At 38.1% G+C, this 13797-nt stretch overlaps 1 protein-coding gene across 2 annotated transcripts in view; it reads right to left on the reverse strand.

Moving 5' to 3' along the window:
* Positions 1–13797, reverse strand: part of BMP5 (bone morphogenetic protein 5) — a 53264-nt gene that overhangs the window by 10589 nt on the left and 28878 nt on the right. For both annotated transcript variants that reach the window (XM_042895152.1, XM_042895151.1), the window contains 2 exons: positions 13391–13539; positions 2781–2978 (listed from right to left, as the gene is read on the reverse strand). In XM_042895152.1, the coding sequence (XP_042751086.1) occupies positions 2781–2978; positions 13391–13539 (347 nt within the window). The remainder of the gene's footprint in view (positions 1–2780; positions 2979–13390; positions 13540–13797) is intronic.

Raw genomic sequence — 13797 nt, forward strand, 5'->3', positions numbered from 1 at the left:
CTCCCTTCCTCCCTTCCTCCCTTCCTCCCTTCCTCCCGTCCTCCCTTCCTCCCTTCCTACCTTCCTCCCTTCCTCCCTTCCTCCCTTCCTCCCTTCCTCCCTTCCTCCCTTCCTCCCTTCCTCCCTTCCTCCCTTCCTCCCTTCCTCCCTTCCTCCCTTCTGTTGAATGCAGCTGGGCTCCAGAATATCTAGTGAGATAGTATCAAAAGCTGTTCACAAGTCAAGACATAAACATTTGCAATATTAAATAATTTGTTGTAGTATCACCATGGGTGGTAAATTGCGCTTTCTAAGCTATAATACCCAAATAAAATACTCTTTCCTTTTTAATGATAAATACTATCTTTTTTTCTGTGACATTTTTCTAGGTCTTAATGGACTGATAGGCATTAAAGGTTCAGCTCAGTTCTCCACAAGTAGTTAGTTACCTGCTGCCATGTCAGATATCCACAGTTGCCCCATGGTATATAGGGTCAAAATATATGCCCACATCCTATAGAAGTTCTGTGTCTTTCTGGAATAGCCACTGGAAGCAAGGCAGGTCACTCTAAGACATCAAGAGTTTTCAAAAAGCTGTATGCTTTTAGTTTAATCAAGAACTCTTGATCAGTCCTTGCGCATGACAAAATATTATGTAAGTTTACTGTGGAACTTCATAGTATGAATCATCATTATTTATTTAAATATAGATATTTTCTAGTGCCTAATTCCACTGTAATTCGATTCAGGTAACATTCAAAAGAAGAAAAAAAAGCCAGACTTCGTTTCAAGGTAGAGTTTTTGAAGCACTTTGGGAAAAAAAATTCATTAGTTTTGATTTATTTTTTTCCTTTTAACTGCAGCTCAACCACAATATAACTGGGTAAGTAATAAACACTTTAATCCTTTGTGCATAGCAGGCAGGCGCAGTCTGAATGCGCTACAAGGAGCTCATGTTCCTTTGAAGATTTTAGTGGTAGGAGGATCCTGATGCCAAATCTGTGAACATCTGCCCAGCTACTAGAATAACTGATGCATGTAGATTTTATTTTCTCCATATTGCATTTGTGTATATCCTCATGAATACTTCAAAAATGTGTTTTCTAGTGGAAGAACTGAGCTGCCTAGAAGGGCTGTCCTTTTTGATGTACTGAGACTATAGTGAAGATATTTGTTTGAGTCCAGAAACATGTGAAAGAAAGGAGATAAAAAAGACAAAAGGCAAAGGGGAAGAAAGAAAGGGCCAAAAAGAAGAGAGGAAAAAAAAAACACAAAACAAAAACAAACAAACAAACAAAAAAAAAACCAGAAGAAGATGGAGAGAAAAAGGAGAAAAGTAAAGAGAAAAGGAAGGGCCGAAGTAAATTTGGGATTAGCATGCAAAGAAAAATATAACTGAATTCTGTGCCATATAAATGGCAGCGTATCTATCTGGCTTTGGTTATATAACATTTAGCTTCCTTTTTCACTGTGGAAGTTTGACAAAAATGCAGTAGATATTAGGTTGTGGAATAAGTGTGCAAACAACGACCTCTATCACATGGTGACTTTTGCCCATCAGTGTGTCGTTTACTTTAACTATGTCTTGCATTAGGAGGTAAATCAGCAGGTAAATAACAAAAACACAACTGTTGTTGTAAACAGATATTCCTGGTGCCTTTACAAATGTCAGGGGCTTTACAAAACCTAGGATCATCAAAAGGGAACACATGCCTGCCTCTAAGATAGGTATTTCAGAAATCCCTATGTTCCAAGTCCACCACTGTAAATAGAAAAGCAGTATGTATTTTTTTCTACGTATAAGTCACACATAAATAAAACTGAGTACACTACTGAAGTGGTAACAAACACTGCAAGTAAAAACTTTTATTTCAGAATATATTTTAATATTCATTTTAAACTTAAAGTGATGTTTAGTTCCTGTAGATCACTAGGTAAACCTTGTGATTTACTTGTGAAAGATAGATTATTGAAGTGATTTCTATGATTTCCTTACCAGCTTAATAGCAATTTGTGGTTGTTAAGGCTGTTATCCTTGTACAGAAGATCAGGGAAGGGCTTACACATTCCATGAGTTGGGTCTCTAATCTGCCATTTGTTTTTGAGGTTTTGAGATGGGCTAAAGTAGTGCATAATGTTCATAGTGAATGTTCACAAATAGTTGAGTTTCACTCCGAGGCTGAATTCTTTCCACAGCAAGATACTAATTCGCTTGCTTATAGGTGGAGCTTAAGAATTGCATCTGCATTGAGGTTTTGATATACTGGTACTAGATCTGCCACACTTCTACAAAGACACATTTTCACATTCTGTCCCTGAAAAGTGGAGTTATTTGGTCAAAAGAGAGAATATTTAGAAAGTGACTTTACCATCTTGATGAAAAGAGCATTTCAGGAAAGAATTGGAAAATAATTTATTCTGGACTCTAACGAAGAACTACTACTGTTCTCGTGAAGCAGTTGGGGGACAGCCCTCTCTCTGCCTCATTTTCACGTGCAGCAAGGATCTCATCCAGCTGCCTGTTACACAGGACAAGTTTCAAGCTCGTATACCACCTTTTCCAAAATACATTGTCAAGAACCCATGATACACACAGGTGAACTGACTCACACAAGCTAGATCATGTTCACGGCTGACATAACAAAAGAGGTTTAAGGAAAGCTGTGGAGACAGACAGAAATAGAGCAGGAACAGTTTCCAGCAGTTCAGCCAATGACCAGCTGTGACTCCACCACATTTGAGCAAGTGCCATAACTACTGTAAAGAGACTAGTAAATCAGAGACTAGTAGTTTTGTCTTACCCCCAACACTTGGCATCCTAGAAGACTCTTGATGACTACTGGATTTGTTGCGGTTCTGGTTTTTCCTTTTATTGTTGGCTGCTCGGACAGAACGGAGAAGCACTTCACTTGCCTTGAAGAACGCAACCATGAATGGCTGTTTTGACTGAGGCCCATGCCTTCCAATCAGGCCAGCAGATTTAACATTGATGCTCCGACCTATAAAGCAATGGAAATTGTAAGTTGCATACATGAGGTGTGGTTCTGCCCCTCCTGAAGCCACAGTGGGAGTTCCACCTCTGACTGAAGCATGATAAGAATTCTGTCCACTATCCTGAAGTTACACAACAAGAAATCCTCACCTCCTTTTGCTGAAGAAAACTTAAAAGGCAAAAAAATTCAACAATTCAACTGCTTTCAAGTAGTTTGCCATTGCATAAGACTATAGTCTCCGTACACTACGTATCTTATTCAATACACTGATATTTTAATTCAGTCTCTTGTACACATCTATAGAAGTAAAAAAATAACGAGGCCCATTAAAGTCTATAGGCTACCAAAAGGATAATGTAATGCGGTCATCTAGTTTTTGCATCATTTGGGTGTCAGATGTGAAACCCTATATCCCCAAAGCAAGTATGCAGCAAAGAGAAGTGTGGATAATAAGTATACCTCTACTTTAAAAACAAATATCGTACAGTGTTACTCAAACTGATGTTCATTCAGTAGTAAAGGTAGGAAGGAGTTCAGTCACTCCAGAGAACAGGATTTGAAATATGGACATTATTGACTCTGGTTCTGTTCCCGAGAGATGTGCATATTTCTTTAAGATATTTGTTCAGCCAGGACTGTGTGGTAACCTCACTATATTATAGGATCTGAACCTCCGTAAAAGAAAAGAAAGCAAAACAACTCACTGAAATTGCATCAGTGACATTTTAGCAAATAAACCCTTGCTCTTAACAGAATTTATTTTGGCAGCATAAATGCTTTTGTGCATATGTGTATTATGCAGAGCCCTTCAACCATCAGAAAATGAGACAGTGTCATGTGAAGCTGTGCAGCTGTGCTGGGTGGGGGACACGGAGGTCTTTTAAATGGGAGGTGTGGGCACTGGCACCGCCCGCACAGCATCACGATACTGGGAACTCTGCTAAGCTGCCTGGAAAGGTTGTCACATGGACAACAAAGGAGCATCTGCCCCACAAATCTATAACACTGTTAGCTCCTTCACCCTGAAAAAGAACTTACAAATAAGCATAGGAATCGGCCTTATAGACATAAGCATATAGGTTTCCTTTTCAAACACAAACGCACAGTGGCTGTACGCCAGTCTATATTTCTTAGAAAAACTCTATCACTGGCGTAAATGAAAGAGGCAGTTTGATTTGTGGTTAAAGTAGTTTCCATTCTACTTCCACTGTAACAAATGTATTAATTCAGCTCAGACTTCCTCCTTCTGGCAGCCTTTTTGCAGTAAAAAGAGAAATTAGAAGTTCCAGCCAAATACCATACCTTGAACTGACCCACTTCAATACATAAACACTTTTACAACATGTTTATTCAGGTGTAGCACTTTAAATTGGTTTAAGATGTTTCCAGTGACAGAGAGCCCAGCAAAGGCAGGAGAAGAACTGAGAAAGTTAGCAGTTATGGAGTAGAGTAATTGGCAACATATTCAGAACAATTTTGATAATTACTTTTCTGACTGCAAGGGAAAAATATATTTGTTGAAGCTTCTGATTTCATTTTAAATGGCTTTTTAGCCTTGTGTTTCTTTAATTCTTCTTTTCATGTATTTATTTACATAACTATTAAATAATTCAGCAACATTAATTTCTATATTTTCAAATCTTCTGTCGCAAGTCAGATATGAAAAACTGTACAGACTATTCTCTATTCATTGCAATTCATGGACAAACCAACCTCTTACCACAAAGTTCCAAGTTTCCTCTCATTTCTAGAGGGAATATTTATATTATTTTTCTTTATTTTTTGTTCCAATGACTTTCAGAATTTTAATTTTATCTCTAAGAGATTAATACCTCACTGGTGGACATTTTAAGAATACTATTAGATTTATATACTGAGGGCTGTAAAGATCTGTGTAGGTTTTCCGAATTTAAATCTAGGTTCTCTGAATTTACAATGGTGGATATTGTGTGCGAAGCAAAATATCCTTCAAACCAATGTGAACTCCCTTTAAAACAACTTTTAATATTATTAAGTTTCCTCTGGGTTTCCTTTAAACTTCAGCAATGAGATGGCTATTAAGATTCCACAAGTTAGGGCTTACTTAGTTATTCAGGGTATAGAGATATACCATAAAAAATTAAGCCTGTAACCCACAGCCTTTTTACACAGAGAAACAGTTTATGTGACTTTATTCCGTTATTTGCTTGATCTTTTAAGCAGCCAGCCAGAGTTTTTAGGATCCATTTTTTTTCACTTCATGAATAGTGTATATACTGAATCTGCTTCTAGTGAAGTCAAAAGGAAAACTTGTACTGACTTCAGTGGGTTTGTCATTAAACTCTTATCTCTCAGCTTATCATATACCTTAGCTTAATTCTAACTTTCAGAAGACAAAGCAATCAAAATATACATTACCCTCGAGACATTATATTTCTTCCGAGGAGGATCTCTGAACTGTTTAATTTGGAAATGCAAACCACATATGTTGTCTCATTTTTGGTAGCTTCTGTGCAAAAGAAAGTTTGCATTTACAGAACATCTATCCTTTATTTAAAGAAAATTAAAAAAAAAGGGAAAAAAGTGTGTAGGTGGGACACTGGGGAGATCTTGTTCAGGCTAAGAACAAAAAGCTTTGTCTATTTCTGAAGAGGGGATATTTTGAAGTATCCCAACTCTGAAAAGCATCGAGAGCTCTGCCATAGCAGGAGCTCCATCTCCAAGCCATACCCTTGTAGAATGCACCTTTCTCTACAGCATGGGTTTCAGAATACTGTAAAAAAGTCTTACCCTAACATGAACTGGTCTTTGTAGCAAGAAGCATTGATGGGCTTCATTTTTTTAGTCTATCACTTCTAGTAACATTTGGAAAATCTTTCTCTTGGCTTCAAGGACAACTAGAAATTGAGGTGTCTCCAGCACAGTTGTTCCATACTGGAATACTTGGCCAGTATTTTCTAAAATCAACTGAGTGGTTTATGCAGACCCACATCTTCCCTGATGGTTCACTCAGCTGGTAAAACCAAAAAGGCAAAGTATATCTCTGCTAATCAGGTGTTTCCAAAGAATCAAATATCTGCAAGCATTCCAAAATAATTTTCTTTTATACTTCTATCATATTTTTAATCTGAACATTACAATTATCTTTTTTTTTTTTTTTTTTTGCCTGTAGACACTTTGTAAGCAACCAGCAGTCAACTTTACTGAACCTAGCCACTGCACTTGCACTACACCTAGCAAAAATAAATAACTGCAACAGATAGATTTCATGCAGGGACAGTCCAGAGCCTTCATATTCCTCTCATTCTGGCATGTGCTTCTCAGTCTTGCTATGAGAATTTCTCATTCTGGCATGTGCTTCTCAGTCTTGCTATGAGAATTTATTGTCTCTTCTCCATATTGACAGGTATATTGGAGAGTAAAAAATCATTTAAAGCACTGTGTCCCAAATCTGCTGAACTCCTTCGTCCTTATTCATATGATTTTGAGTCCTTGGCAAGATGTGTTTGTTTAACTTGGCATTTAAACTTACTTTTGGCATTTTTTCTACTTGATAGTAAAGTGCCCTTAGCAGTTTACAGAAAAGGTTGTATGGAAGTTCCAGGCTGAGTAACTGAACTGAATGAATATTATTTGCCTTTTAACATTATGACTCCTTATAATAAAGGAATAGCTGCTTCAAAAAAATCAGCTTTAAAGGTAGTTCCTCAACAATCCTGACAATTTCATAAGTTTTTTTTTACCCACAGCATCAGCACTCTGGAGTGATTTGCTGTGGGACTCCTGTGTGTAGTTTTCTGCTGTCACACGCAGTTGCAGCACACAACTCCTTTAGTAAACTGATTGAGTTCCATCTTAAAAATTCATTTTCCCCCCAGCTGCTCCAAACAGAATTGCAAGAACACTTCAAGTTTTCAGAAACAATCTGTCTCGGAATCCTGACCTGGAGAGATCACCACGTTCTTCATGACATTCAAAATCCTGACTTTTTCTGAGATCACCAGTGTGGATGCCAGTGACAGTGGTGAGATTTGTGACCTGGCTCTCTTTCCTCAGGCAGTATATATTTTATGTAAGGCACTTAGCAGACACTAATTTTGCAAGAGCTTTCAGCCATTATGCATCTTGGCCAGATTTACACTGGCAGCACAGGACAATGAGTAAGTCCAAGATCCATTATTTTGTCCTGAGTCATAGAACTGCAACAAACCACTCATTTTGTTATGAAAAACAAGCACTTATTTACTTTCAAAAGTGTTCGACAAGCCACAAAACACATTTTACAGATTAACCACTACTTCTAGGTCACAGTAGTTATTTTGGTAATAGTCTTACATATTTGTAGATAGAATTGAGAACTTCAGTGACGCTGGGAATTCATTTCTGATTTGCTAGAAAAAAATCCAAAACCAAACAACAAAAGCATTCCAACATCACATCTATGGTTTACTTCTTGTGGAGAGTGATCTCTGCAATAAGGATAGGGGAAGGCCTCTTGGAGAAAGACTCTGAGTATAGAGGATCCAATAACATCTGATATTTGAGCAGAAACTCTCCTGAGGCTCTGACTCGGAAAGATCATCAGGTAGTTTTCAAAATTAGACAGAAATTTGCTTGATTTCTCATGCCTAAACAGTGCTCTTGAGAGCAATGGGATTTCACAGAATCAAAAGAATAGAGGTAGGGATCAGCTGTAAAATAGCTTAAATGAAGATTTATTTTAAAAAGATAAAAGCTAACAACACAAGTATGATGGCCCATTTATAAGGAAGATATCCCCAATACTACAACTCTAAAGTACTTCATACCCTCTCTACTGTATTATCTCCGTAAGCTGTTAAGCAATTTTTTCCTTTTGTTGGAAATATTTATCTAGATGGATAAAAAATACAGCTTTTGAAACAAGATTCATGTGTTTTATAGACTTCTCTGCTCCCTGAACTCTTCAAGGAATTCTGAAAAATAGGTGGTCTTGGATGGTCTGCTGTGCATTTCCTCGGCTTTTCAACTTTAGTCAAAACTAAAGATCCTGCTTTTGGTACTAAAATCTTTAAAATGTTAGTTTTATTCTGTTTATTTGAAGGAATTTTCCGTACCTTTTTGTGTTGATTTTGATAATTCATAAAGCTCTTGAAGAAAGCATGTGGGATTATTTGTGAACATGTTAGGAACCATGATATGCTGCAAAATGTGGCAGCACTGTGCATGTTTATGCAAGAAATCGAATCTAATCATACACAAATATGTTTCCTAAGTACTTGATTTATCCTTTCAATTTAATGTACTTAAGCCGTGAACCGTCTGTAGGAGTCCAAGGGGTTTTCTCCGGTTAAAAATACGTTCAGGAAGACAATAAAACAAGGAGAGATTAATTAGTCATTCACCAAAGAATAAAAGTTTAAAAACATTCTAAATGAATCTGAGGACCAACACTAATTACTAACTCAACTACTGGAGCTTAGAAGCACATGTATCCTTCATCTGACTGGGGAGGCTGGCAGAGGATTGTTGCATAGCTATGCCAGCAGGATCAGGACCAGCATGCACTGTTAGCACATCCCACCTCTTCAACACTCCTGCTTTCAGTAAGCATGCCCATACTAACATGGGATGGTTACATTGCCTGTTACAAGCAGATGCTGGTGGTACTTCTGACCCAGCTGGAAACATGGTTTACACTTACTGGATTAAGTTACAGGGTGTCCAGGCTCACCTCCAAGTACTGGAGATGAACTGTCCCTTCTGCTTGGGTGTCAGGGTGCTGCTGTGTACTTGTGGCCAGTATCAGCGGTACCACTGTCCCTCGTGGCACTGTCCCCAGGCTCTCCCGGGGGCAACTTCCATGTAGTTGCCCTGTTTTGGAGTCTAAGAGAGTCATCTCTCTGGCTCATTTTACACCAGCAGAGCTCAGTGCCCCACAGTATTCCCGAGCATGTTTAATTTACTCTTATAACTTTGGCCAAAGTCAGCTCTGAACCAGAACTCATGTAGCTGTACTTAGGCAGTGCTCGAGCCCAAGCTAATAAAACCTGCTGAGGGGCAGGATATATTAGCTCGGGTTCAGTGCTGTGCTAACATGGCTATATGGCTTCCAGATGGCTCAGAATTTAGGCAGAGCTATTGCCTGCCAAAGTCCATATGTATATATATATATATATATATATATATATATATATATATACATATATATGTATATATATATATATATAGCCTATATTCCCCTCACTATAAGGACACTAATGAAGGTGAAATTACTCTGATGTTTTGCCTTGTAAATATCAGTTCCACTAAGGGACTTGAGTGGAACAACACAACAGTGTCCTCTGGAGGACGTGCCAGCTACTGTGGTCATGTGGGTAGGTGCCAAGACTGACTTGGGGCAACCTTGGGATGAGAGTGATAATGTTGAATGTTGTAAAAGTGATGCCAAGGCCAGTGTGAAAGTAAGCAGCCTACTGCCTGAAAAAGCCATGGTGCTGGCACGAGTTGTTATTGGTTGAAAGTAATTTGTTCATGCTGCCTCTCTGTAGGCTTCACAGAAGATAAGGACCTTGAAAGGCCCAGCCTCAGATGAGATGATACAAAAATATGTCTCCTAGAATCTCCCCTATTACTGTTGGAGTATTTCCTGCAGGAGTAGGAGCAAAGCCCCCTTCCATGGGGAACATGTAGTAGTATTCCCAAATATGCACTGGAGAAAGACTTGGCTTTCCCCAGAATTCATTTGGATCAAGAAACCTATTTTTGCTCTAGTTTCTCTTTGTTCTGAGGAAAAAATAAATACCTGAAGAGGCTGTCAGGGAGCTGAGGATTGTTGTTTCCTGCCTACCTCGAACAGTAAGAAAGCCTAAGGAAACTTGCTATAGGACTACATGTTGATAGAAATCATCTTAATCAACTTGGACTTCTCAAGGAAAGTCCCAGTTTCTCCCATGTGATGCACAGCCTGATGAAGTACAAGGCAAAGTGATTCAGGAACAGGCACAGAAATACCTGCCTACTGTTACCCAGAACGTTGTATTGAGATCCGTGTCACTGTTACGTTCTTTCTTCCTTTCCCATTTTCCATAGGCAATGCTAAGTTCTCCTCAGCAATGAGAGAAACGGCAACAGGAAAACTCCTGCAGCTTTTGTACTCCTCCATTAGAAGTGATGGCTAATTATAAATATGTTAATACAAAGGTGCTGATTCACTGGAACATGTTTTAAGTCTTAGGAGGCATATGGTATACATAGAGAAAAAGCGTCACATAGAGCTTTTCAAATTGTTTCTGCATCTGCATTGACTTTATGCTGTAATTCATCTAACACCCGCATTTCCATCAGTGTGAAAATGATCACCTCTCGTTTTAAACACCATGGAGAGTTTTGGTGTCAAAAGGAGGGAACTGGCCAAAGGAGATGCTGCAGAATGTTGAGGAGACATTAAAAAAGAGAATCAAAAAAACCTGATCCTTAATTTACCACAGCCCCAGGGAAACAGTGCATTATATGTTGACAGCTTCCATATGTGTCATGCAAACCTTTATTCTTACTGTTCAAAATAAAATGTCCCATTAAGAGAAAAAGTCTACATTCCATGCTAAAATGGTGCGTATGATACCAAATACTGTCTCAAAGAAAAAAAGAAAATGCATTCCGATGTCATGTGGCTTTTTGTACTTTTTCAGCATTTTTAAAAGGAAAAAAATATGAATTACAACAACCAGACGTTCTCCAAGGGTTTGTGGGGGTTTTTTTGTTTTGTTTTGTTGTTGTTGGTTTTTTTTAATCACATTGTTGTATTAAATGGCTACATTTTTTTTTAATTCCTCATTTAGACATTATTATTATTGATGTACCTTCTTCAGGGATGTACCTTTCACCAAAGAAATGTATCTCTACAAGTAATTGCTTAAAAACTCATTGAAAGATAACTATAAGAAAGATTATTATTAATGATAATGATAACAATATAGTAGCACCCTGGAGTCTCAGTAATTACCTTTTCCCTATTTTAAAAGTGCTCTGTGAATAAATCTGAAAAAATGAGTACGTATTTACAGATTATTGGCCAGTGCGCCAGTGAATACACTAAACATGAATCCTCTGACTTAATGGAATCCAATTTAGTATTTAGTTTAATGGTCTGTTGCAACAGAAAGGTTCATGGTCTAGGTCTTATCATAAATGTCTCTCCAGTTATGGGGACACAATCCCTGTACCTTCCATTAACTCTATAGATAGCCGAGGGCATGAAGAAAGGTGCCTCAGACCCTCATGGCCTGAAGTTCCTCTGAGCCAATGGCAGGTTTTTCCATTACTTTTGATCACCCCCTTGGGCATTCAAAGAGAAGTGGTTGGAGGCAAGGCGGGTGGGGTTCCCTGGGTTGAAAACAGAGTCCACTGCATACCAAGTATAAAAATTCATGTTTTTTCTGTACACAAACGTGTCATTCAACTGCTGGTGTTTCCAATAGCTTCCAGAAGTAACAGCAACCCAATAAAAGTAAACAAAGTTTTAAGAACGAAATTGTAAGAGCATAAAAGGATGATTTTCCTTATGCTAAGCTGAAGTGGTATAGCACAGGTCTTCCCAATAGCTTTGAAAACTTTAGTCCGTATAAGGAAGGGCAGTCTTCTTGCATGAATAAACTAAAAGGGGAACAGAAAGAGAGGAAAGGGGAATTCCCTCCTCTCTTCAGCAGCTGCGTTGAGAAATTAAAATAAGCAAGGTGAAGAAGGTAAACCTGCCTGTGACGTTGGTATTTAAAATAGAAAATTATCTATCACCTTTCGGATCTTGGGAGTAAGACAGGGGAAATATTTACATAAACCGTTCATTTACAATTTCTTCAGTGTATTAACCTAAAAGTTTCTTTTAACTGTACAAACTTTCTGGCTGTTTACTGAGGGAATATAAGTTTGAGGCTAGAATCAACAATTTGCTAGTTCCAGGGTTTCTTAATGAGTGCCTTTCATGGATATTTAATTTTCAAGAATTTCTGTATTTGAATCTCCTGGAAGAAATAAAAAAAAAGAAAGAAAAGTCATGGATGGAGTTTATTCTGGAGCAGGAAAACTGGCCGGGAGCCAATCCACCTCATTTGGATGCCTGACGGAAGTGTCACCTCTCCAAAATTTTAAGGGTTTAAAACTGGCCTTAACCAAACCAGGCTGCCTCCCCACACAGCCCACAGCCAGGTGCAGGGCATTTGAAGACATGTTGAATGCAGCAACAACATGGCGGCCTACTTAGGATCAATGTCTTCCTTTTCCGCTGGCTGTATCTGAACTTTCTGGGCAATTTTAAGTGAAATTGGCCACCGTGATTCAAGCCTTTCCGAACACTGTGCCTAACAGAGGACTCCGGGCCATGGCAGGTTTTTGCATAACTCTCCAGAAGGCAAAGAAGTTGCCGGAAAATTCTGAGAGACTTTGTTCACAGCCCAGTTGAGCCTGAGGGAAAATGCAGATCAAAACCAATGAGGAAACGTAACCAGAACAAAGAAAGAAGAAAAAAAATGTATTAATTCTTACACCAGGGTTTCTTCTGCTACTCATTAACATTATGTCAGCTAAGGTTTAGATTAGCTGGCATCACAGATCCCCTGACCTTTGGCATAAAAAGCTTTTCGACAAGAAAGCTAGATCTGAAAGTTTGCTTGTAAAGTAGCGCAGATTAAGTGAACCATCACAGAAAAAAAATTGCACATAATTCTCTTTTTATTAGTTTTTAAAGAAATCTGAGAAAGAACACTTCTAAAATATTATCTTGCATTGAGATGCATTTTCACTTTTTAATAAACAGCATAACTGTAAATAATATAGTAGTCTAGTAAATTGTTCTTAAAATATCATGGCTATTATTCAGACTTAATAAGATTCTTTCTACTTTTTAGCTAATTAAAATGTTAAAGATTTTAAAGTTTTGACACATTTCAGGTAAAAATGTTTTGAAATAAAAAAATTTTTTGAAAGACAGAAAATCAATTTCCACATTACCCCATTATTAACCTTTTTCCAATGTCAGTATTAGTGGCAAGGAAGCCACTTCAGTCCTGTAGCTGTTTTATAGCTTTCTCCATACTTCACCTCAGAAGGATCTTTAGAAGCTTAATAAACCAAAAATCCCCCAAATCTTCTTGAGCTTCCTGACTGTATGTAGAATGGAAAGAACATTAAAATCAAACCTGATTTTTAATGTTAGAGCTCTTATCCCAAATCTGATTTAATTTGACTAGATTCAGTTAGCTTTATAATTGCTATATTCTATAGAATTAAGAACAATAAATAATTTCCAGATCATGACTACATCAGGACAAGACTGTGTTCTTCATTCATAAACCCGCCATGAATTGCCACCCAGTAGAGTTGAAAAACACCAATCCAGAAAAGGTTCACAGCCAAGAGGATGACAAGAGCATATATGGAGCAACAAGCTACAGTTACGGCCTTACCGTCTCCTGTTTCAGCGCAGAGCTGCAAGCCCAGATTGTTCTGTGGATTAATCACCCAGTGATTGCTGGTCACAGTAATGTCAAACACAAACCAGCCCACATCAGAAGCTTGAGCCTTTCTTGTGTCTAACAGGAACAAGTCTGCATCCCTAAGTTAAAGAAAATACAGAGTTATGACATTCAAATATTACTATTTTTTTTCCCCTAACTTCCTTGCTGACAATAACTTTCTCCAGTCCAAATGAATAATCCTTCGACACATCCTCATCATGACACAGCACAGCGTATGCTGTAGCCAACATATAATTGTTAAGTATAATACAGGTATTCCCCTCAGATGCCTTGCTGAAATGATCCAGCATATGAAAACTGCAGTTCTGGAAAATGTAAAAAATCTAGTTTCCTGG

Source organism: Lagopus leucura, unplaced genomic scaffold (assembly GCF_019238085.1).
Source record: "Lagopus leucura isolate 7727_CA_CO unplaced genomic scaffold, USGS_WTPT01 Super-Scaffold_73, whole genome shotgun sequence".
Classification (NCBI taxonomy): Eukaryota; Metazoa; Chordata; class Aves; order Galliformes; family Phasianidae; genus Lagopus; species Lagopus leucura.